This window comes from Parus major, chromosome 3, assembly GCF_001522545.3.
Source record: "Parus major isolate Abel chromosome 3, Parus_major1.1, whole genome shotgun sequence".
Lineage (NCBI taxonomy): Eukaryota > Metazoa > Chordata > Aves > Passeriformes > Paridae > Parus > Parus major.
The window spans coordinates 109997258-110022990 of record NC_031770.1 but is presented as its reverse complement, the minus strand read 5'-3'; the positions used below and the strand labels follow the sequence as shown (position 1 = coordinate 110022990).

Genomic DNA, 25733 nt, shown 5'->3' with positions numbered 1-25733 from the left:
TGGAACAAGAAGAGCCTTAAGGTCCCTTCCAACCCAACCCATTCTGGGATTCTCTGGTGCCCAAAGACCCTTTGGAGTGGAAGGCACTGAAATCCCCCAGTGCAGTGAGATTTGAGCTGGGCCTCGCCCACGGCAGCTCCTGATGGGCGCTGGGTGCTCAGCACAGGCAGAGCTTGGTGCAGCACCACAAGCAGTTAATTGCACAAAACAGAGAGGGAAGGCAGATCTCACGAAATCTCACACACAAGTGATTAAGAGATAGCAGAATGTGCTGTCTGCTGTCTCCTGTGCTCTTCCCCCTCTGCCCTACATGGCATCAGCTGTCTTGTTCTTGTTGAAGAAAGGAGGAAGAACATGACCAGTCTCTTTAGGTGAGGTCTGAAGCGGAAACAGAACCTCAAATGGAAAGTGAGTGAGGTTACAGCCCCATAACCCAGCTGATTACAAAAAAAGAAACTTCTCAAACTCAAACTTGACTAGTGATAAGCTCTCTGAAAGCCAAGTGCAGGCAATAAATAACCCCACCCCTTCTATTGGCTCAGACTGCTCTGGGCTGTGAATGGGCCAATTTAGACAACTCCAGACCCACAGTTCTCCTCCCATTTTCAGACCAGCTTTATACCCTGAGGCTCCAGGGGACAACTTTCACCTCACCCCAGCCTGAATGAGGGCAATTCAGGGCCCAGTTTGCAGCAGGACCGGACTTTTTACAGCCTGAGGAGCCCTTGTGGGTTCTTGCAAGGTAGACCCCATTCTGATGTTATTGGTGTGTGAGAAGTGTGGTCATAGTGCTGCTATAAGTGTAACAAACCAGCTTCATTTGTCATTCAGCTGCTGGCAACAGGAAACCACCAACAGCAACTCAACACACGGCGACAAGAAGAATTAGGGCTTTCTCCTTCTGCGTGCTCCAAGGATTGAAGCTCATCCAAAGGAGCTGATGGTCCCAAGCTGATGATCTGGAAGGGGTTTTTCAACTCTGCTGGACAGCTAAGATTGAGTGGGGTATGATTTAATCTGAACACAGGACTCTCAAGGTAAGTGCAAATGGTTTTCCAGCAGTTTTGCTTCCTTCCTGATGCCTGTTTGTTGTCTGGTGATCCTCTGGGCGTGTTCCCTGAGGGTATTTAAGGATTTGGCCCATCTAAGGGTTTAATAACCCAGTGATTATTAAGACCTTTAGGATTTAGGTGGGATGTCCAGTGAGACAAACTGCTGCTGTGGCCCAGGACAGGGGGTGTGTCTGTGTTTCCTCCTGGCAGCTTCCCAGTGCTGGAATTGGGAATGCTCTGAGGTGGGACAGATGCTCCAAGATGCTCACCCAGTGGGCTCTCTCTCAGGCACAACCTTTTTTATCTTAAAAATGGTGAAAGTAGATGATAGATGAGAATGCACAAGTTTCATCCAGCTGAGTTTCTTGGAAATGAGAGTGACAGGAGAAGGTGAGATCAAGGACCTGGCTCTGAAGCTGAGGGGAGGTGGAAGTTTGGGTGCTCAGCTTCCAGCACAGCAACCTTCAGGTGCTGCAGACAGTGTGGGGAAGGATCAAATCTTTAATTCCCCAATTGTAGAGAAGCACATCTGGGATTTTTGAGAGTTTTTGCTTTCTTCCACCACACAGATGGTTTCAATGGTCTCACTGGATGGAATATTTTGTTCTCACCAGCTCCTCCACTGAAGCTGGTGAAACCACTGCAAAGATAATGCTTGTTTTAGACAGAGCTTCTGGCAAAGTTGGAAATCTCCAAGGGATCTACAGGAAGAGTGGACTTGCTGCTTCTAACCTGGTCACTTCCCAGGATCTGCACTAAGCCTATAACTTTCATTCCTGATTCAAATTTAGGTCATGCTCAAAATTCCAGAGCTCTGAGTTGGAGCATGGATATTTCAAGCTATCCCTGCTTGCTGTGGCACATTTGGGAGGGAATAGCTCTTGCTCTGTTGTGGGGTATTTGCATCTCAGACCTCCTCAGGTCTTTCCTCGGGGCTTTGTGGCCAATTATGCCCCACTGAATGCTCTTCAAAGTGCTTTAGTTACCCCACTTGTGATTTGGGGCTACTTCTTGCCTCTCATGATGGGCTGCTCTGGTATTTAATTGATTAGGGATCTTTAAAAGTGCAAAACCAGGACACTGCCAGCACTGAGGGCTCCTGCTGCATGCAGAGCACACGCACATGGTCCAGGCTCGGGTACGTGCTGGAGATGGAGAAGGCAGATGGAAATGAGGAATACAAAAAGGACAGCTGCAGGGCAGCCCAGGCACCCTCATTAATATGCTCAGTCAGTCATTCTGTCAAGGTTTAAGTCATTTTTATCAGAAGATTTGAGGGCTGAGGAGCTTGTGATTTCTCGTTCATATTCTGCTTTCTTCTCCCAGACCTCCTGCAGCATTTTCATTTTATTGGCACCCAAAAATCAGCGAAAAAGCCCTTCTGGCCCATTCTTCTTTTCTTCTGCCTACAGAGGGCTATTGCTGCCCCGTGAGGATTGCAAAGTCAAAACCTGAATTTTCTGGTGGAGGAGGAAAGACCCAAGGCATATTAAAGTGAAAATTCTGCAAAGGTGCTGCTGATTATTCTTCCTTTTCTTTTGCAATGAATTTCCATGCTCGGTTTAATCAGCGTGGGGTGTTCTGGGATGCTTTTATACCCCGGGCTTTCAGTGGAGGTGGTGTGCTCCCACCCCCTCTTTACTAAACCCACAAAATCCCAGGATGGGCATCCCATTCCTTCATAATTTGTGCTATCAGCTCCTTTATTTCTGCTTTGTGACTTTCTTCCTGACCGACCTTTCAACCTTTAATCCTCTTTGGGCACCTTGATGGGCACGTCAGCATCCGAAAAGGCTTTCAGGACATTTTCAGAAACAGCCCACGTTTTTTGTCATCTCAAGCAGGTGTGGGAAGGGGGGATTCTCATGGATGGATCTCACAGGGATGTGCTGAGCAGAGTAGGAGCCCCTGGGCACACTGTTATTTCATTATTCGCCATCCTTTCTTCCCCTCATTCTTTCCATCCCATCTGTGTTAAAAAAGGAGTTTCCTCACTGCTCCTCCACGGTTCACGAGCCTCTGGAGGCAACCAAGCATTGCCTCCATGTGGGTGAGTTCCCTTCTAGCCAATTATTTCCTGCAGGGGTTCTATCATGGGCAAAAAAATCTTTCAGGACACCTGGGGCTAAATCCTGCAGGAATCTTCGTCAGCCCCAAAGTTTCCACCCATGTCTTAATTCCACGTGGCGCAAGTCAGCTTTTTTCATTAGGCTGACACCACATTGTAAGATTAGAAGTAGCTGTGGGGGCTAAAAAAGGATGGAATTCCCCCTTGCAGAGGTCTTGGCAACAAATTACAGCCCCAGGGTCCTGATGGTGCTTGTGGAAGGAGCAGTTGCACCACTGGACATCACTGGACAAGACAGGGTCACGGTCATTTGCTTAAAAATAAACGGGAATGTAAACCAGAATTCCAAAATTTTGTGCTGGACAAGATATTTGCTTCTCACAGGTCAGCCTGTTTTCTACACCAGGTTTAAATCCATCAGATTGTCCAGCCAAAAATATCTCCCCCGCCACCAAAAACCAAGCTCAAACCACAGCAGCAACTTGTGTTGAAGTGAAAAAATGGGTTTCAATTATAATTTTTTTCCAAGGAAACGTTGCAACTGAGCAAGAGAACAATGCTTTTGTGGTTTTACGGAGCAATTTTGTCTCTGTTAATGCTGGTCAGTTTTAATTTCAAAAAGGTTGTGGCCTTGCCTATTCAAAATTCCAAACCCAGTGATAAATGCCTGAAGGAGAGGGACAGCATTGAGCTGAGGTGTGGGAAGTGTGAACTGTGTGGAATTAGCACAAGAAATGACGTTGTTTCATTTACTGGAGACACAGCAAAGAGGGAGGGAATGCTGTCCACCATGGGATCATGGAGTGGTTTGAGTTGGGAGGGACCTTAAGGATCAGCTCATTCCAACTCCAACGATTATCTCGTTCCAACCTCCACCCTCTACTCTCCCAGATTTTTCCAAGCCCTGTCCAACCTGGCCTTGGACATTTCCAGGGATGGGAAGCCCACCATGGGCAGGAGAGGGTGTCATGAGCCTTTCAGTGAAGGGAATTAGTGCTGGTTGTTGGGAAATCAGTTTAAGGCTATGGGGATTGGAGGGCTGGGATAGACTGACAGGAAGCAGTGGGAATTTCCATCACTGAAAGCTTTGAAGTACAAGTTAGGGGGTCTCTGAGATTAATGACCTTCATGGTGGCAGTCCTACGATTCTGCCACCCTGTAAAATACGTGTGGCTTCTGAACTGAAATGTGCTTTTCAAAATCATCCCCCTGAATTTCCCCCTCTTGATTTATTTACTTACATACTTATAAAATAGTTTTCCAAATCTGACCCAATCTCACTGAGGATTTCTGCTCCTCTGGGAGCCAAGGAATGTGTTACTGATCAAAAAGCAGCGAGCAGCACCCCTGGGGTCCCGTGTGTCAGGCACGTAGGAGACACAGCAGAAATAATAAACACTTGGCTCACAAGTGAATTCTTTGCTACTTAACAAGTGGAGAAGAATGAAAAATTACTCAGTGTCCAGGATGTCTGGTCTGCCTTGGTGATGGCAAAATCAGGGATGATTTTGGTGGATGAATCACAGAATCACTAGTTTGGAAGAGACCTTCAGGAAGAAAATGAAGGTTGGGTGAAAAACTTTGTCCCTTGCTAAAGGGCTTTACAGCCAAGAGGCAAAAGAGGTGTTTGGGGCCATGCCCAGGTCCTCCCCGTGGTCCCAATTTACTACAGGATGGTGTTTCCTCATTCATGGAAGGTCCCTCTTCTCCACGAAACCTGGGGTGGGAAAGAAAAGTCGTGACAAAAAGCCTGGTGCAGAAGAACTGCCAGACTTCTTTCAGCCCAGACAGTTCCTTGCCCAGCACCTGAACATGGTGGCGTCCAGGGTTATGTGAACAACCTGGAAACATTTGGAATTTGGGGCAGAACATCTCAAAATGTGTCTGTGGGAGGATGATGCTTGAGAAGTGGGTTTTGAATAGAGGCTGTGGAAAAATCAAGGTGTCACCTGCAATGCGTGATTGAAAGAGGGAGAAGTGATGCCGTGCTAAGCAGGCAGAGAAATTGATATAAAAGCTTTAAATTGACTTTTATCTCGATATTTTTTTCCTGGCTGTCTCTTGCATATTTGGCCTTGGCCATTTTAGAAGCAGAGGAAGAGGAGCACAGCTGCTTGAGACATTAGTGCAGCAAACTTGCACGATTATTATTCTTTAATTTTCCAGTGAAAGGTGCCAATATTTGTGGTGTTTCTGTGACAGAACCTTTTGAAAGGTGGTGATTTCCCATGGAATGCTTTTTTTTCCCCTGAAAATTGTGGTGAAAAAGTTGGAAAAAGCATTCTGAAAGTTACTGAGTGGTCTGCCAAGGAGTAATAACTGTGAGTGGAAGGGAATTGCGCATGTGGGACTCTGTATAAGACTGGTCCTAACCAGGTGAGAAGAAATCCTGGTTCTTTTAGTGCAGTGGTGCTGATGCCAGGCACAGGATGGACAATAGCAAAGCAAGAAACTTTAGGAAATAAGATTTCTTCTGTCTCTGAAGCAACAAATTCTGGCCAGATCAAATGTGAGGTAAGCTGAGAGTGGATCAGCCCCATCCCTTCAGTGCCATAAATAATGACTTTCTGTAACAAATCTGGTTGTGAGGTTTGGCTTTGCTCTGCCACATTTCTGTCCCCCTCAAGCACCAAAAGGATGTTTCCATCTTATTTTAATTCTGAAAATGGGGTTAATCTTCTAAGTTTGGATAAAGGATTAAAAAGTAATGGGTTCCTTCTTTCTTTACGAGCATCAGAAAGGAAATAATATTGAGACAAGGTCTTGGCTGCTGCAAGGAGCCACGAATAGTCATGGTGTGAGTGTAGGACAAGCCTGGCAGGGAGGACTGGTCTGGGTAGGAGTCACTTTCTCTGTTCAAGAAGACTTTTCCTCACGGGATCCAGACAAAATCTCTTTGTGGTAATTACTGCCAGAATATCTCCCAGTTGCCATCAAGCAAAACCTGCGTTTTCATCCTTGTCCCTGGAGATATCCCTGCAAAACCACGGGGATTTAATAACAAATAATGGTAGTGAAACAAGAGGGAGCCCATCCTCATCCCGCTCTCAGGGTGATCTGGTACCTGGTGTCTGTGTCCGGGTGTCATCCCCAACACAGGGATGGGATCAGGGAAAATCCTCTGCTTTCCTTCAAACCAGGGATAAAGGGATACCCTGTCTCTTGGAGAGATCCAACAGGAGGGCTGGTGAAATCAGGATCGACTTTAAATAAACATAATTAACATATATGGATAAATATAATCCGGGAGCCACCAGAGCTTCTGGGCACCACCAGGTGTTTTGATGCAGCCACCAAATATTTCAGAGTGGGAAAGGAACACCACTTTGCCTGTTTTAGTAGTTGAGATGCTGCCCCAGTGTTCAAAAAGTCCTCGGAGAGCTCCAGAAGTCTCAGAATGGAGTCTGGTGGGTTGGTTATAACACACCAGCCTCTTCCAGGAGCAACAGGGCACTGTCAGTAAGCTTTTAATCTGCTAGAGGAGAGGGAACAGGGAGATCCTGATGGTAAAGGAGAATACTCATTCCTAAAAGGGAAGAGAAAAGCTTGGCCAGCCCATGAAAACAATGTCTAGAGGAAATGAGCTGCCCAGCTTTTGCAGCAGCAGGATGGGGAAGAAGTCCTGGGGTCCAGCTGGGAAAGCAGAGGAACCTTCATCCCTCTTGGAGGGTTCAGAGCAAAGCTGGAGTCACTTCTGCAGCAGAAAACCCAAACAGGAATGCCTTTGGCTCAGTGTGAAATGGATAAAATGCCATGGGATGGGTGTTGCTGCAGAAGGAGGCTGTGCTGGGGCCACCACTGCAGGAGCCTGGCTGTGGGGTCATCCTGGTGGGCTGTGGGGTCATCCTGGTGGGCTGTGGGGTCATCTGGAGAGAGGCTTTCCCAGGAACGGCTTCAAACTGAGAGGGGTTTAGATTGGATATTAGGATAGGATAGATGGGATTTAGGAAGAGTTTTTTCTCTGTGAGGGTGGGGAGGCCCTGGCACAGGGTGCCCAGAGAAGCTGTGGCTGCCCCTGGATCCCTGGGAGTGTCCAAGGCCAGGCTGGACAGGGCTTGGAGCAACCTGGGATCATGGAATGTGTCCCTGCCCATGGCAGGGGGTGAGACTGGGTGGTCTTTAAGGTCCCTTCCAACCCAAACTATTTTGTGATTCTATAATTCCATCGTTTCACATTTGTGTAGGGGCCTGCAAAGACACTGGGGAGCATCTGGGGGCTGACATACGAAAACAGGGTGGAAGCCACCACCATAAAGATCCTGCTTGGCTGGGTGAGATCACAGCCTGTGCTTTCAGGCTGGGGGAACAGGAACAGATGGAGCCCATCTGGAGTGGCTGGGAGCTGCAAAAGAGAGGCTTTTTCCCTTTTTCGTGCCATTTTTCACAAGGTTTCTCAGGTTTCCCCTCCAGCTGCTTTCAGAGGACATCCCTGAGCTGAGGAACCAAATTGTCTGGACTTCTGGACTCCAGAAGCTCCATCACGTGGTCCACGAGATCCCCAGGCTGGAGGAAACAGAGGAGGCCCAGGGATGAAGGGATGTGCCCCAGGTGACACACAGGGTATTTTAGATACCAGAAAGGCCTCCCTGGGATGCAGTAGGCAAACCACACCACGTGCAATCCTATTAATTTTTAATTCTTGCTTTTGAGCGGCTTGAACTGCAGCCATGACTGGGAGAGCCTTTGCAGCAGGCAGCTGCATCTTCTGGGTTTCCCCGCTGTCAGCAGTGAGAACGTGTCTCAGATCAGAAGCAGGTTTCTGTCTGGAGCTGCCATGCTGTCACCCTGTTCCCAGGATGACTTGGCAGGCACTACCTCAGCGCTCAGCCTTTGCTGCACCTCCTGGTGGCTCCTCCTTCCCACCCCAAGGGTGGATGACAGCAGCTTTCTGAAAGAACAACTTCCCTTTTCATAGGAATAGGAGGTGAAGCTCATTTAGCAGAGAGAGGTCACTCACCAAATGGTGAGGCCCTGTCCTAAAGCTCAAAGCACTCCACCTAACCTGACACCGTCCTTTTCTTCCCCAGCCCCAAACCTGAGCAGCTCCACCTCCGTGCCCTGTCCTTAGCTGGAGGAGAACTGGGAAGGGAAAATGCAAACTGCCAGGGGGAAGTTTGGCATATCTGCAAGGGCTTCCTCATTTCTGTGTCTCTGAGAGCAGGCACACCTGGCTGGGGCCTGCTGGGCTGGCTGTCTGTCCTGATTGTCTTTGGTGTCACCTAGGCCTGGAGGGTGTCAGAGGATGGTGACAGGCTCATTTCGGTGGTGCCCAGCCACAGGATGAGCAGAAATGGACATAAAATAAACCACAAGAAATTCTACCTCAACCATGATGAAGGAATTCTTTATGTTGAGTGTGTCAGAGCACTGGAACTGCTGCCCAGGGAGGGTGTGGAGTTTCTTCTCTGGAGACATTCCAGATCCACCTGGATGTGTTCCTGTGACACCTGCTACAGATGATCCTGCCTTAGCAACAGAGTTGGACTGGGTGATCTCCAGAGGCCCCTTCCAACCCTGAACAATTCTGGGAATCTGGGATTTAGAGATTCTGGGATTCTGTGCTGACCATCCACATGATGGACTCAGTGTGACCCCCAAGGACTTGCAGGCCCCTGTGTATGGCCCAGACAGCCTTGCAGCCCTCCATGGGGCTGTCTTCCTTTGTCAGGAGCACAGCTGCAGAGCCAAGGCTGATTCCCATCCCAAGTTTCCAGACAGGGCCACCAGCCACGTGCACCCTGGAGCAGCCGCCCCCACCTCACACGTCACCGTGTCCTCAGCCACCCTCTTGTTGTCCTGGTGTCCTGTGGCTGGTAAAGGCCTTCTGCCATGACCTCAGCTCAGATCTGCCCCGTGAAGCTTTTCCTCCTGTAAACAGCATCACCAGCGTGGGGTGACCTTTATCTCGTGCATCACAGCCGGCAGATGCTGGCTGGTGTTTGTCCTGCTCAGTGGGGGCAGCTGCAGTGTAAACCATGTGAGGTCACCCCAGCCAGGGGCTGGCTGAGACCCAACGTCCTTTTCCCTCCTGCTGCCACCTACAACGCAAAGATGACGCCGTGCAATTACCCACAGAGGTGTACACGGTGGTTTTTGGGGGCCTTGTGTTTGCAACAGCTTAAGAAAATACACTGAAAACACCCCAGAGGAGCCAGCTCGTTGGACACCCGCCATGGGAAGCCTCTGTAGAAACAAATCCTGCTTCTTATACAACATTTATCTCCCAGGACACACTTCCAGTCTCTCAATTGAGCATGATGAGGCAAAGTGAGAAAGTCACTTCCTCAGAGCCACCCACAAGTCCCTGACCAGGTCTTAATTTGTTAGACCATGCTGCTATGCTTGAGTAGGTTCATAGAGGGATGGGGCTGGCTGGAACAAGATGTGTTTCATCAGAAAATGGTCTTGTTTTAGTCACAGAAAGGAAAGATCACTGCAAAGCCAGTTTGTTGGGTTGTTTCCTAAAATTGGGTGGTTTGCATAGTGGAAGCACAATCATTTTCACTGCTTTCAACAACAGCTGTTAATAGCCTGTGGCATTTGCTGGGGTTTGTGTCTGGATTCTCTTTGTGTTTCTTGCCTTCCTCATTGTTATTTTCATTGGCCAGGTTGTCTGGGAAGTGCAACTCCCTCCCCCTCCCAGGTGATCATTTTTATAATCAAAATAGAGCAAGGAATCCTTAGGGGGGGGAGAAAAGAGCCAGTTCTGACACAAAGACCTGATTAAAAAAAGAAATCCCATTAAAGGCATTTGCAAAACCAGGCTGTTCCTGCGATCTGGGGGTGTAAAGCTGTTGGTCTCATGGATAGTGTGGATGTGGTGGAAGACAGAGGCCTCTGAAAGAAAAATTTGGGAAGGGCCTTCAGCCCCATGGAGCATCTGTCATGGGTCCGGCCAGTGGCTCGTGCGTCCTCGGATCGTGTCCCCAGGAGCAGCAGCGTGGGAAGCAGGCAAGTCGGGAACATCCCACCCCCATCCACGTTCCCCTGAGGGTGGGGAGAAGCAGGTTTTTCTCTGTCTTCATCCCCTCTCCCATCCCTCCTTGTCCTGTTTCCTCTCCCCACAATCTGCGGGTTAAAGAGATGATGGCGGCACTTCCCAGCTCCTGCTGGATCCAGCACCAAGGGATGGTTTGCAGGGATGCTGTTCCCTTGGTCTGCTGCTAAAGGAGGGGAGCACAGAGAACTGCCTGGTGTGCACATCCTGGCACTCCCATCCTCCCATTCTGGAGGGGAAGAGAGGATTTACATGTGGGGAAGGCTGACAGGAGCTGGACTCAGCTGTGATGAGTAGGAAAGTGCTCTGGCAAACCATTGCTATTCCTGACACGCAGCTGGAGGTGTTCAGGTGGGGAATTGGAGATGTACATCCTTCCCTATAGACCTCTGCCTCAGCTGAGTGTGGTGGGAGGGAGCATCCTTCCCTCCAAGACCCAATCCAAGGAATGGAATTCCTGAGCACCAGCCTGCCACCAGGTTCATTTCTCCTCTTGGTCCTATAAAATGGTGTCCTCTCCCTGGGAAAAGTCATCCTCTGGAATGCAGGGCCTCCAGGAAGGGCCTTTCCCAGGGCAGAAGTTAGGGTGGCCACATACAGAGGCATGGATCCCATCCATCTCCTCACCTTCTCAGAGCTGGGAGATCCCTACAGATCCCTACAGATTCCTGAGATGTGTCCTCCAAGTGCTGTGGGATGGAACGTCAGGGATTCTGGCCAAGGGACCATGGGCTGTGCCCGTTTCCATAGGGTTTGGATGCCAGGCAGGGGTGGCCTGCAGAGGGGATTTCTCCCTGCTGTGCCCCAGCTCACTCAGCATCCATCCTCAATTTGGTCCACACCAACCCTGGGCAGAGAGAGGTTTGAGCTTAATTTTGGGTTGAAATTCCAGGTTCTGCAGGAAGGGCTGTTGGGCAGTGGAGTTTTGTCACAAGACCTGAAGAACCCCAGAGTGGCTGCAGGTGCCCAGAGGGATGTGCCTCGTTCTCCTGGACCCATCCTGCTCCTTACCCACTCCAGCGCATCCCACTGCCCCCAAGTCCTGCAGAGACATTCCCAGCAGGCATCCCACCTTGCTGCCTGGGCTGAGCTCATGAGGGAAGCATGAAGGGAGATTGGATAAGCAGTCTGCCCTCCTGCTTTTCCCCTCTCCAAGACCCTGATCCCTGGCTCTGTTTCCTGGCCTGCAGCCTCCTGCAGCCCAGCCGAGCATCAGCTTCCAGAGGGATGTAAACTCAATGTAAGCAGCCATTTTTCCTCCAGACAGATGTTTTGATTAGGGAATGACCAGTCTGGCAACAGGAGGCTGTTTTATTTCTTCTGGAATGAGCAAGAAGCTTTTATTATCTTCTCTTTTTTTTTTTTTTTAATATATTTTTTTTTAATTCCCTGTCAAAAAACTTTCTGCGTCTGCTTAAACTCAAGGTCCTGGAAATCTGTGTGCTCCCACATCCCTCCAGCCTCACACAGCCTTCTGCCACAGATTGTCCCAGCTCTTCAGAAAGGCCTGCAACAGATGGATTTTCCGCTTGGTTCGCTTACTTGGGCCAGGTTCACCTGCAAAGCATGGCCGAAGAAAAATGATAAGATTTAGGGCAGATATAAATTGTAATAGAAATGGAAAGGTGCCTTGGATTGTAGCAGGAGATCCTAGAATAAGTCAGTGGGCTTCATTCTCTTTCCTGAAATGTGTAACCCTCACTTAGGGATAAATCACAGGACCACAAAGCTCCTGGATTTGTTGTCCGTCTGCCCTGGGCTGCCAAGGAACAGATATTTCCAAGACAATTTGGCCACACTGGCTGTGCTCAAGACTGGGAGCTGGACAGACTCCAAGCCAGGGAGGTGGGATGCACTGGAAAGGGGATGGAGGAGGATGGGGCCAAGAGAAGGAGGCAGCTACAGCTGCTTTGGGATTCTTTGGGTGTAAGAGGTTTTATGATGGATCAGCCCCAACATCAGCACCTCACCTCAGCAGGAGAGCCCAGCTGCTCCTGGGGGTTCTTTGTCCTCCTTCAAGGACCTTTGACATGGACCAGAGTGTTTGACAGAGTCCTCACTGCACAAACACAACCTGGTATCCATCAAAGATCGGGACTGGAATGGGTCTGAACACTGCCAGTAGGATATTCCCAGTTCTCCAGCGGGGATGCAACATGGAAACCCAACTTCTGCTCCTCTCCCCAGCAAGAACCACGATGATTCTTGCTCTGGGCTCTCCAGCTCTTCACAGGGACTTCCTGCAGTGCTGGAACCATGGAATCACAAAATGGTTTGGATTGGAAGGGACATTAAAGCCATGGGCAGGGACACCTTCCACTTGTGAAGTTGCTCCAAGACTCATCCACCCTGGCCTTGAACTCCACTCCAGGGATGGGACAGCCAGGCTTTGGCCACCATGTCACGGAGGATGGCTGTAGCCTCCACCTCTGCCTCTGAAAAAGACCTTGCTCATGGTTTCAGTGCTCTTTACAGCACAGCACGTTGGTTCGGAGTTGTTTTCTTACCTCCTCTTAGCATTGAGGTCGCAAATTGTTTCCAAATATGAGCTAAGAAGGAGTTGACCAAAACCCAGCAGAAGCAGAAAACAGTCACAGCAAAAACTGCTTCAGCAGCAAATCTTCCTTTTTATTTAAGGAGCTAATCCACCAAGATCTTCAGTAATTCTTCAATTTTGTGTCTTGCAAAGCAATCCAAGGGTGCTAGGTCAGGAAATGTTCTGAAGAGCTATTTGATAGAGGGAAAAGAGATTTGAATGCATCTGTGATGTGCTGAGAACCGGAGGAAATTTATTTTACTGAATTTTTTTTTGCTCCTCACTGATGCAAAAATGCAAATTTGGAATACATAAATTATTGCATCTGAAGTGAATTGATTTCAGCAATTCTTTCAGGACAGGGGAGGACTTGAAAAGAGAGATTCAGCATTTAAACCCTTCATAATTGTCTAGATCTGCAGTTTCAAAGTAATTATTTTAGAGTTTTTTAATCCATTTCCTTTTAAAAATGTGTTCTTATAAAAAGCAACATTCTTAAGTTTTAAAATTAATTAAAATATCTGATCTTGGTGAACCGTTAATGCACTTTGTTGCACCCACTACAGAATCTGGGTGGAAAGGGGGCTCATTTTGTGATTTCGGTAGGCTTAGGGGGGTTTTTTTTGGAGCTGCCTTCAGAGTGAAACTCTGTTGGCTTACTTGGGTATTAACCTCTTTTTCCATGGCAGTTTCATGGGGTTGAGGCAAATGGTGAGCCAAGACTTCTGCTTTTCTGCTCGATTTGGTCTTGTTTCCTTTCCTGTACCCGCCCATGCAATCCCAAGGCTGCCTGACAGTGTCCTCCACATCCCTCTTGCAGAAAGCGCTGAATTCTCTTCAGAAATGACTTTGGATCTCTTTTGCCCTGGTAGAGGAAAGCAGCCAACAGCAGTAGGTGGTTCAGGGCTGCTCACTGTAAAAATGAGACGGGCAAAGCTTTGAAATGACAGAACCCAAGGCAATGGTGTGAAACTGAAACCAGGGAGGTTTGGGTTGGATATCAGGGACAGGTTCTTCCCCCAGAGGGTGTCAGGCACTGGAAGAGCTCCCCAGGGAATGGCCACAGCTTCAGGGCTGCCAGAGCTCCAGGAGGGTTTGGACAACGCTCTCAGGGATGCCCAGGGTGGGATTGTTGGGATGTCTTGGGTAGGGCCAGGAGCTGGATCGATGATCCTTGTGGGTTCCTTCCAACTTAGGATATTCTGTGATTCTGTGATCTTTGGAAGAGACACTTGAACCTGTGTCCACCCTTCTGTAGCCAAAATGCCACTTCAGTTGCCCCTGTGAAGGCTGCTAAAATTGCACTCTATCATTCCCCAGTGTGGGCACCCAGCCCATTTTAGAGGCTCTGCCCATAACATCTGGTGTTCCTGTGACCTGCACATCTGTCCCACAAATTCAGGGCTGGCTGCACCACAGAGCTCGTTGTCCTGGTGTCTGTTGGCTTCCTCAGCTTGGCTCTTCCAGGAACATCTCTGCATCAAATATTTTTTACTCATGACCTAGCAGCAGCTGAGCTGGACTCGTAAAACTGTAGAATATCCTGAGTTGTAAGGGGCCCACAAGGATCATCAAGTCCAGCTCCTGGATCTGCACAGGACCACCCCAAGAATTCCATCATTTTGTTTCTAAAAATGATTTTTGTTATTTTTTTAATCCATATAGGATCATAAAATCATAAAATGTTTTGGATTGGAAGGGACCTTAAAGATCACCTCATTCCACCCCCTGCCATGGGCAGGGACACCTTCCACTATCCCAGGTCGCTCCAAGCCCTGTCCAACCTGGCCTTGGACACTTCCAGGGATCCAGGGGCAGCCACAGCTTCTCTGGGCACCCTGTGCCAGGGCCTCCCCACCCTCACAGGGGAGAATTTCTTCTGTATATCAGACCTAAATTTCCACTCTCAGTTTAAACCCATTTCTCCTTGTCCTATCACTTCATTCCCTGATGAAGAGGGATATGGAAAAAAACTTTGTGTTGCCTTAAAACTTTTTTGTTCTGCTTGTTCTGCTTTGATTTTTGGCCACTTTGAAACGGTCTTGTTTTATTAATTTGGAGGCTTGAGGAAAAAAGTTTCTCCCCTCTTAGTTATTAAATAAAACCAATATTTTTAGATGTGAAAAACTATAAATTCACTAAAGGAAATTTCCATGATTTTCTGAGTAATTGTGTTCTCCACAGCGCTCTTTCCCAGTGGGGGGAAAAAAAAATAAAAACGGGGTGGGAGAACTACTCTGAATGGCTTTTCTCATTTGTTTTTTCTCGTGAAGATAATTTTTAAAAGCATTAATCAGAAGTGAAACACGTTGGCGTGACGTACACTCAATTCAGCTGCCTTTATTTTTGAAAATAAAATTATTTTTTGACAATTGAATTTCAGCTGTGAAATGGGAACCAGCAGCTCTCTGTATCCAAAATTTGTCTGCAGGACTTTTTTGGGTTTTGTTCAGCACCTGCTGGCCCAAAGGATGGTGGCGTTGGCTGCCGAAGGTGTCGGAGGCAAGTGGGAGAGTGGGACTGGAGGAATTTGTTGGGATTCTGTGAATCCCCAGAGCTGCTCTAATCCCTTCTGTGCGTGGGTGGGAGCGAGTGACCTTTGTGGGAGGCTTGACCTGCAGTGGGCTGTGTTGTTCCCCTCTCTGAGCGGCTTTTGCGCGGTTGCGTCTCCGACACTGGCGTGGGGACAAGGCTGAGCCTGCCCAAGGCTGCAGAGAGGTGTTTCCAGTCTCAGCAGGGTGCAGAAAGGGCTGCAATGTCCCCCCAGGGGTGCCCAGGTCAGGTTGTGGTCCCCACTCCTCTCAAACACTGCCAGAGGAGCTGGGATGGCCCCAAGCCCTGGTGGGACTTGCCGAGGTTGATGTTCCTCCAGGCCTTCCCCTTTCTGCCCCACCTGTGCTGTCACCACGAGAAGATTCCTGGCCCAGTGGGAGAAGCAGCACACAGTGATGGTGTGGATGATTATGATTAGATTTATATTGCTAATGAATAATAACAGCTCCATCATCTATTGCAATGTTATAATGTCACCAGGTCGCAGTTTCTCCTGGTGAGTCATGAGATCTCCTCGCTTTCTAAATGGCTCAAAGACAGATAAGTGTGGCTCACGCCACTTAGGCTCAGATTTGGTCAACAGGCTGTGACTAAAACATTACAGTGTAAGCAAGTTCAGCTAGAAATGTACAGATTTTCAGTCTTTGGCCCTGCAGAATTCACAATTGCAAAGCACCTGTGGAGCTACTTTAGGATTTATCTTTGTATTTGAACAGAGAAAATTGAAAATGGAAATTAAATTTAAATTAAATTAAGATTGAAATTAAAACTCACCCACCCAAAAGTGAGTGTTCCCCATCTTTGGGCTGCATGTCCTGCAGGTGTACCTGCCAGGGTGAAGACCCATCCAGAAGTTGCCTCCCCTCTTGGAAGACCAGTTGGTCCAGTGGGTCAAATCTCCAACAGAATTTTATACCCTTTTGCAGGCCCCCAAATAATCTGAAACATAAAATAATAATAATAATAATAATAATAATAATAATAATAATAATAATAATAATAATAATAATAATAATAATAATAATTTACTTATTTACTTATTTTGCATTACATTAATTATGTGAGTACCTGGTGTTCTTATTTTTGGACGAATTGCACCGCTCGACACTGGGAGGAAGGGGAGAGGGAGGATGTGTGTGGGAGGATATATTTGAGGGGGTAAATATTTTTCGTTGCCATCACGCATTGAGAGCAACTGGAAAACCCAGAAGAAGCATCCATGATCCTGTAGATGTCTCTCAGTCCTCCCATAAAATCATCCTTGTGACACAGCTGGCAGTCAAAGCAAATTGCTGACTTGTGCTGTGTCTCACTTTCCCTAAATCTGCTGAAAACACGGCAGTTGCATGAATTATCTCTCATTTGGGAGCAGAGTATATCAAAGATCCCAGGATTTTCCAGTGAGGCCGTAACAAGGACAACAAATCCATGTCAAACTTGCAGGTGGATTTTCTGTCTTTCACAGCTGGTAATGAGTGACAGCTTAAACATATCCATCATCCCGCCTTGAATTTAAATGATACCTTGCTGTTCCCTGCGTAAAAAGAAAATTCCAGCCACTCTCATGGCAAAAAACCCACCATCCAGAATCTGAAATCCTGGCTCAAAGTTGTGAGTGGAAGAGCAGGAAAAGTCCCTCTAATGAATCATGTGTCATTGCCCCATCAGATCTGCTAAGCAGAGCAAGCTCTGGGTGCAACCTGGAGGCTGCCAGACAAAAATGAAATTGCTGCAGGAACTGCTCTGGTTGATTTAATAGGTGAAACTCCCCCTCTGACCACGCTGTCGGTGCCTGGAGCGGAGCTGAGGCTTGGGGACAGATGGATGGGCCATCTGTAAACTCAGGTCAAAGGAAATCTCAGAGATGAAAAAGTTTTGGACGGGGGGGAAGTGTGTTTCAGGCTATCCTGAAGTATTTCACCAGTTCCTTCTGTTTTGCACACCTTATCAGTGATGATAAAAATAAAGCAGAAGGGAAAAGGCATTTAAAAAAACAACAACAACCCTTTTAATATTGTGTTGTGTCTCTTTTAGACCTCTTTTTTCAGTGTCCGATTTTTTGATATTTTATCTCTGTTCTAGAGAGAAAAAAAGAATTAAAAAAAAAAGTTGTTTTTACTGGAATATATTTCCCTGTGAGTCTGGCTTGCTTGGAGCTTTTCTGAACACACTGATTGGAATCTGACAACCAAGACATAATGTCAGACTGACATTTGGGGGATGTCCCTGGATCTGAGGTCCCTGGTCCTCCATGATCAAGGCAGACATTGAGGTATTTTGGCAAGAATAGGAGTCAATTTTGTCTCTGCACAGCTGTGAGTATTCAGGGTTTGAATTTTGGGGGTTTTTGGGGCATGTAGCCCATACCTTCCAAAGCCTTTGGTTCAAAGCAGGGGTGGGGCAGACTTTGGCACTAGATGCTGCACTTCAGCAATGCTGGCTTCATCTGCTCCTTCATTTTTGAGGCTCCAAGCAGAGTTTGGCCATTTTGGCTACCCAGACCCATTATTATCCTTGAATTCCTGACCGGAGCTGAAATTACATTTCTAGGATGAAAGTCAAACACTCCTCAAGCCCAAGTTTGGAAACCTTAATGCAGACCAGATGATGATCCATGGAAAGGGCTTGATTCCTTTGTGTCTAGTGATCCTTGGGGTGTCCAGGAGGTCTGAGGTATCCATAGGGTATGGGGGAACCTAATCCATGATTTCTGGGAGAACCACACCTTGTGAGGACCCAGAGCACACCAAAAAGTACCCGACTTGAAGATGGATGAGACAATCCCTCAGCCCACACTTTACAAGCAGGATGGGATGCAAGCTGCACCACATTCCTAAAACTTCTTACAGTATTCCAAAGGGCCAAAGAGTTCCTGTGGCTTCCTGGACAAACCAGGTGTGAGTCTGTGCTGCTGAAACGTGAGGAGCAGCGGGACTGGTTCCGTGCACGGCCACATCTGCGCTCTGCCCTCGCTGCGTGGGAGGGACACGAGCTGCAGAAAGCTCTGAGCAGCCCGAGGTGACTCGCTCCTGGGCCAGGCACTGTGTGACCCTCCTGAAGCCCTGGTGCAGCTGAACAGCTCAGCACAGGGCTATTGATAAATCCATCTTCATCCCGCTGGCATCACCCAGCTCTGGAGCAAGTTCAGTATCAGGTGGGGATCTCTGAGTTGGAGAGGGGACATATCCAAAGCATTTCAGCCTTTTTTTTTTTTTTGTTTTTGTTTTTTTTGGTGACTTACAGCATCTGTCTGAACCTCATTTGTGAAGTGTGAAACACCAGGGTCATATGGGAACAGAAACCATGGGGCTCACAGGGTCCAAGGTAGCAGGAGGACTGTAGACAGGATGGTTTTAAACTCCTCTCTTCCCTGTCCTATTGTCCTGCATTCTGATCTTCCCCACCTGGTTCTTCATGAATGCAAAGACTGTTTTGTGCCTGCACCTTTCCCCAAGAGCAGTCTCATTAAGAACAATTTCTGCTCTTCCTTCCAGGATGGGGTTGTTTGGCAGCAAAAATCAGCTGATGCCCAATGAGAAACACACTTCTGGGGGCAACCCAAAAACCAAGGGCAAACCTCCTCCTGCCCCACCCAAGGTAAGCCTGCAGTTTTGTGTCCTTTTGGGATCCCCTCACAGCTCAGCTGGTGTCTGCAGTGATTCAGGCAATATTTAGAATCACAGAATCACAGAATTATTTGGGTTGATGGCTGAAAGCCCATCCAGCGCCACCCCCAGCCATGGGCAGGGACACCTTCCACTATCCCAGGTTTCTCCAAGCCCTGTCCAACCTGGCCTTGGACACTTCCAGGGATCCAGGGTCATCCACAGCTTCTCTGGAAAACCTGGTCCTCCCAGCTGATCCCTTCTGGACAGGGATGGGAAGAGCTCCAAGAAACCTCTGTATATATAAAACCCCTAAAATACTGTGTATTGGTACTTTGAAATATCTTCTCATCAGCACTTTGAAACCCAGGCTGATGTTGCTGACTTGCAAGATGGGTCAGATTCAGGCTAAGATTCAAAGCTGCAAACCACAATGGAAACTTCCCCACTGTGAGTCCTCCACGGGCAGAGTGAAGGGGGTCTGCAGCCAGTCTGTGTCAGGGTGAGCTGAGACTCAGAAATCCTGGGCATCTGCTGCTCCCTTTGCATTGCCCCAGCCTCTGCTGGCCTGGACACAGAGCAGGAAGGAGCTGGGGAAGGGTTTGGGAGACCTCAAATGACAAACTCCTTGTTTAAACTTTGTGACTCACTTCACCTCTGCTGCTGTCCAAAGGACATGAAATTGTTCTGTCTTTCCTTGCCCCTGCCAGCACTGCAGCCAGCAGCCAGCACAAGAGAAGCTCGAGGTGCAACTCTCATGTGAAAACCACCTCGAGCCCTGGGAGAGGGGAGGAATTGCTGATCATTGCTTTGTATGACAGCTGGAGATGTTTTTCACACCTTTACTTGCTTTTCTGAGTTCTCCCATGGCTATTCAGTCCAGTTTTCATGACAGCAGATGTCAGATTGACAAAAAAGATGTTATTTTCCTAAATTTCGTTCTCTCCAGCCCCCTGGAGAGGAGCCACTATCAGTATAAATACTGTATCACTGACCACCATTTGCCATTTGTTACCTTTTGCCACAGGCACTCAGCTCCAACATGTCAGGGGTAATCCAAATTCCTTCCACTTAAATGAGAAATGGCAGGGGATGAGCAGCTCTCCCACCCCACACTGCTGCTAAGCTGGGGTCAAAGGGTGGTGCAGGCAGAAAACATGAGGTGTTTTTAGTTCTGTGTCTGCATTTCACCACTTTTGCACGTGTATAAAAGTACCTGCTGTGGTCAAACACCCACCACAGGCGCTCTAAGGTGGGTGAAGGCCAGTTTCAAACTGTTATCCCCCAAAACACGGTGGTTCCATCCCAGCTCATTTGGAGTGATCTATGGACAATTTGCCAGCTCCAGCAGCAGGGCCAAACCAAACCAGGGACAAAGTCAACATTTTAAAACTGTGCCCAGATGAGTTGCAGTAACTTGTTGATATTTCATTTCACTGTCTACAATTCCCTCCTGAGGGACAGTGGAGGGGCAGCTGCAATCTCTGCTCTCTGTGAGAGGGGACAGGACCCAAGGGAGCAGCTGGAGCTGGGTCAGAGGAGATTCAGTCTGCATGTTGGGAAAAGGTTCTTCTTTCCCCAGAGGGTGGTGGGCACAGCCCCAAGGCTGCCGGAGCTCCAGGAGAGTTTGGACAATGCTCTGAGGCACAGGATGGGATGGCTGGGGTTTCTGTGCAGGGCCCAGAGCTGGATCAATGATCTTTCTGGGCCCCTTCCATCTCAGGAATCATAGAATCATTGAATCACAGAATATCCTGAGTGGATATCCACAAGGACCATCAAATATTCTATGATTTCTGCAGTTCTCTGATGAATTTGCTGTTGCAGTCACTGCCTCCATTTTTTGAATGTAATCTTGAGCAAAGGATATCATATACCCATGATCCTTGGGACAATTATGGCAGACAGTATCTCTGTTTTTCTGCTTCAAACAATTCTGCAATTGCTATTTCTCATTTGGACCATTCCTATCTCATCCCTCAGTGACCCCAAATCTGGCATCAGTGGACAGGGGTTGGACAGAGCAGGCTCCAAATGAGTGGGCAGCAGATTTCTGCTTTAGCCCAGAGGGAAGCCAAGGGTTATTCCAGCTTTCTGTGGAGACAGCTATGAACACCCCATGGCAAAATGTGCTAAAGCCATCACAATGTGTGGAGCCAGGCTCAGGGGCTGCTGACTTACTCTGGACCAGACTCCCACTCGTCTGTGAAGCTGAAATCAGTTCTCCCTGACACACAGCAAAGTAATAAATACCTCCTTTTTTCCTTTCTGTTTCCATCACAGGGGAGACAAGCTATCAACAACCCTCATCTAAACCAAGCCTCTGCACAAGGTAAGGTTCTGCTTTCTTTGCCTCCCCGTGGGGTTTTGCAGGGTGGTGGTCCCCAAATGTCAGGGTTTGAGGACAAGCCATCACGTCACTGGCCTGTGGTTTCTGCATTCGCAGCCGTGCCAGACGGGGAGTTTATCAGATTGGTTCAGAAAACTCAGTTTACATCACCAAGCCTTTGCAGCTGCCAATTTCCCCCTGCTCATCAAGGAAACAGAGAGGGAAAAGCAGTCCCTCTCCTTTGGAACCAGGTGATCTTTAAGGTGGCTTCCAATCCTGTGATTCCACGGCTGGCGGAGCAAAGGGAGATCTGAGACTGGAGCTGTGTGAGATTTCTCTGCCCTGTCTGCAGACTGACAAGTCATGGATGCTTTATCCAGCCAGCTGAAAGTTTCAGAGGAAATAGCAGGCATCAGAGAGCCCAGAGAGGCTACAAAGAGAAGGAGAAGAAAGGAAAGAGCACAAAATAAGGATACACAGAGCCCCTGCCTGGAGACGGGCTGCTGGCTTCATCCACCTCTGCAATTATCTGCGGGTCACAGATGGTGTTTGGAGATTATTGTCTTTTAGCAGGGAGCCCCCAGCTCCCTCTGCCCAGCCTCCAACAGCAGCTCATGTGTATTTCTGTCAAAGAAGTTCTGCAGATTAAGGACAGAGAGAGAGATAAGTAGAAGAGGGGGGGAAAAAATAGAGGAAGCTTGGAAGAGGGCAGTTAGCAACTCATGGAAGTTCTTCATGTGGATGAAAGGGTAGGATTAGGGGAGATGGTGTGAGGGAAGAGAAAAGGGGGTGGTGGATAAATGGGAATGACAGTGTTAGGTCCTTTTAGGTCTTATGGATGGCGATGGAGGGTTCCTACCATGGGCCCAGCACAGGAACTCCTGCAGCATCAAAATATTCTTCAAATTTGGCTTTTGTTATGGAGATGAAATTTGTGGGAGGTGAAGATCCTCAACCGTGTGAGCTGGGGTGTGTTTTCATGGAAATACCATTTTTCCAGAAATTCTTTTGCTGAATTGTTTTCATGGCACATTTCAAAGTGGCCGTGCTCTCCCACCTCCCCAACTGAGCAGGGATTGACAGTCCTTCGCAGGATTTTTATCACAGGGGTTTTATCACAGGGGTTTTATCACAGGATTTTTATCACATGTTTTTTTCCCCTGCTCTGGGTCAGATTCACAGCAGAAATTGTGATCAGGGAGGCAGATTTTACTTCTCCTTCATGCCTGAAGGCAGAAGTGGAAAGGTGCTAAAAAAATGGATTAAGTACAATATTAGCCATTTTCAGCTCTCAAAATGAATTTTGTTCATTAGATTCAGTTCCAGTTCTGGAGGAATATTCACACTGACAGTGTGGAAAGCTTCCTATTTTTCTCTGCCAGTGTCTGAGTTTTCTGAAATGATGGTACATCTGACTGTGCCCTGTGTGGCAAAACAGGCTGATAAGAATCATGCAAGATATTTGAGATACCAGAGATCTTCTAAGTGACAGCAATTCAAATGAATCTAAAGAGAAAGCACAAAATCCAGGCAATCACATCATATAAAAAAATAAATTCAAAGGGATGAATTAAATACAGTGGGAGCACTTTAAATTCAATCAGGAAAAATTATTGGCTATGGAAGTGTGGCATGTAATGTAAAATCAACCCTTTCTTTTCCTTTTTTTTTATTAATTTTTTGGGGTTTTTTGTTGTTTTTTTTTAATCTCCTTGCATTTTGAATGATTTTTCTTTGTTTTTTTTTTTCCTGATCTTGAGTTATTGAAATTCCAGTTTCCACACCCCTGTCTCAGAAATCATTTATTTATTTTTTTTTTAACAAAAAAACCCTTAATTCCTGCTGACATTATTTATCCTCATGGAAGTAACACAAAGGCAGCCAAGGAGTGCAGAACTCTGGATTCAATGTGGTCCATGTGGCATCACCAATCCTTTATTCATTGGGGGAGGTTCTTCCATGGTGTGAGTCTCCCATTCATTTTAGCACAGTTCCCTGAGCAATCACAAAGTTTTTAAGGCTGGTTTTAAGTCTCTTTGGTGTCAAAATTTTAATTCTGAACCCTAAAAGCCCCCGACACTGCAAAGTCCTGGCCCATGGTGGGCCCCAAACCCAAGAATCCCATGGTAGAGCTGCTGTTTGCTTGCTTTGGATGGAAAAGACATAGAAAATAGGCAGCATGACCCCTGCTCTTGCCCTTCCAGCTGCTCACAGCTGGATTTAAATCCCACTGATGGAAAGAGCTGGTGGTTTTGGGTGCTTGTCCTCAGGGATTTTAATAACCTGAAGCAGCACAAGGAGTCAAACTCTCTGCGAGGCCACTTCTTCTCATGAGGAACCACAACTTCTCCCACCTCTTCACTTGCTTCTTTCTGACCAAAATATGATCAGGACTGAGTTTCAGATCCAGATGCTCTGGAACTTGAGGTCTTTTGCAGCATCTCAAAGTTCATGCTGAAATTCTTGGTCCTTTTTTTTGTTGTTGTTACATGAATGTGGTTTTGCACTTGAAAGGAATGCTGTCAGAAATGTGAGTTTAAGATGAAGTGGGAAAAGGAAGGGTTGTTTCTACTGAAAAGGATGAGTTTTTAGTGAGAAATTAAAACCTCTCATCAAAAATGTTTACCTTGATCTGGAGGCACATCTGAGGAAAAGAGGCTGAGGGAGCTGGGAAAGGGGCTCAGCCTGGAGAAAAGGAGGCTCAGGGGGCCCTTCTGGCTCTGCACAACTCCCTGAAAACAGATTGTAGCCAGGTAGGGGTTGAGCTCTTCTCCCTGGTAAAAAGTGAAAGGACAAGAGGAGATTTAACCCACCAGGGGAGGGTTAAATTGGATGGCAGGAAAAAGAAATTCACAAAAAGTATTATCAGTCTCCAGATCAGGCTGCCCAGGCAATGGAATCACCATCCCTGGAGGGATTTAAAAGCCACAGGAATGTGGCACTTGGGGACATGGTTTAGGGGTTGCCTTGGCAGTGCTGGGTTGGACTTGATGACCTTAGAGGTCTTTCCCAAGTTTAGGATTCAGTGATTCCAGCCCATGCTGGCTGAGACAGAGAGCTGACCCCATTTCCAGCAGCAGTCACCCACAGCTCAGTGCACCCAGCTGCCCACCGTGTCCTGCAGGCTGCCACTGACACCAGGACCATCCTAAAAGGGCTCCAAACCAACAGCTGATCCTCTGGGACACCCTGGCACAGTCTGAGCCCAGCTTTGTGGCCATGAGGTGGTTGCAAAGTCCTTCCATCCAGGACAAGCCAGCAGTGGGAGGATTGGTTGAATCGCCCCCATGGAGCCACCAAGCTGGCGCTCAGCCTCCACAAACCCTGCTGGTATCAGACTTTCCTGACAGCAGCTCCCAGCCAGGATGTGTTTGGCTCCCAATCAAAGCCTGGGGCTGGCAGCTTTATCTGCAGAGCCTCTCGTGGCCCGAGTGGATCAAACTGGCCAAGGCAGTGCTATCCATGAGTTTCTCCTGGCGTGATGGACTCAGGGACAGGAAGAGCCCCTTTCATCATGAGATGGCAACTCCTGCTGGCTTGGGCAGAGAGAGCTTTTCTGCTGGCTCGTTTCAGTGTTCTCAGTGCCTGTTTTGGGATAAGAGGTGATAAAGCATTTTTTTCAGCATACAAACCCTTTTTGTTCTTGCTGTACTCCCTCTTTTTAACTTCATTTATTTTCACTTACGTCAGTCACTTCGAGATCAAAACTCCGTTTTCATTTTCTGGAGTACACAGCCACTCTGGGCTTGGAGATATTTCCACATTTGCTCCCATTTTTCCAAGCAGGAGCGTGATCACTGCATTCTTTCCCTTTCCAGAGGAGCAGGAGGGTGTGTGTGTGGATCACAGGCTGGCTGTGGACACCTCACAGGAGGCACCAGAGCCTTTCATGTCTGAGCAGATGTGCGATAACAACTTTCTCAAGGAGGCAGACAGAGTTTGGGTGCATTGCTAATTCGAGCTGCCTCAAGGGGAAGCCCCCAACCGTGCCAGCTATTTTCAGACTTCAAAGCATCCTCCCTCGTGACTGATCATCCTTTTCCCATCCTGGGAGAGAGGCTCTGCTGGAACCTCTCATGGATCTCCGATTTCCTTCTCAAAAGCCTGCAGGGAGCTGCTCAGGGCTCTGCTTTCCAGAGCTGCCTTTCCTCCCACGCTGACCCTTTCTCCTCGCTAACAAATTGCCATCGGAGCAGCAGCCAGCCCTGCACAGACACGAACCCCAAGCTGCCCCAGAGACACGGTTATCTTGCTGTGACAAAGGGCCAGTCTGGCTCCCTTGCTGGTGGCATTATTTGAAAAGGTCACCCAAAGACAGTGGCTTGACAGGCTGTTTTGAAAAATGCTAATAATAGGCTGTCCATCGGTCTCCATGCATTAATTAGGCTGAGCCTTTCTGCAGTACAGTTCCCATTCTTTCTTTTTTTTTCTTTTTCTTTTTCTTTTTCTTTTTCTTTTTCTTTTTCTTTTTCTTTTTCTTTTTCTTTTTCTTTTTTTTTCTTTTTCTTTTTCTTTTTCTTTTTCTTTTTCTTTTTCTTTTTCTTTTTCTTTTTCTTTTTCTTTTTCTTTTTCTTTTTCTTTTTCTTTTTCTTT

The 25733-nt window shown here is 47.6% G+C and overlaps 1 protein-coding gene across 2 annotated transcripts in view; it reads left to right on the top strand.

Annotated features, from left to right (window-relative positions):
* Positions 1-500: 500 nt before the first annotated feature.
* The window catches only part of BLK (BLK proto-oncogene, Src family tyrosine kinase), a 47739-nt gene continuing 22506 nt past the window's right edge, over positions 501-25733 (top strand). Inside the window, exons 1-4 of one of the 2 annotated variants that reach the window (XM_015623480.3) lie at positions 501-742; positions 832-1037; positions 18701-18803; positions 21095-21143. In XM_015623480.3, coding sequence (XP_015478966.1) covers positions 18702-18803; positions 21095-21143 — 151 coding nt within the window. In that variant the 5' untranslated portion in view covers positions 501-742; positions 832-1037; position 18701. Of the gene's footprint in view, positions 743-831; positions 1038-9800; positions 10072-18700; positions 18804-21094; positions 21144-25733 lie in introns of those variants that run through there. The other variant, XM_033513123.1, reaches the window with a different exon arrangement.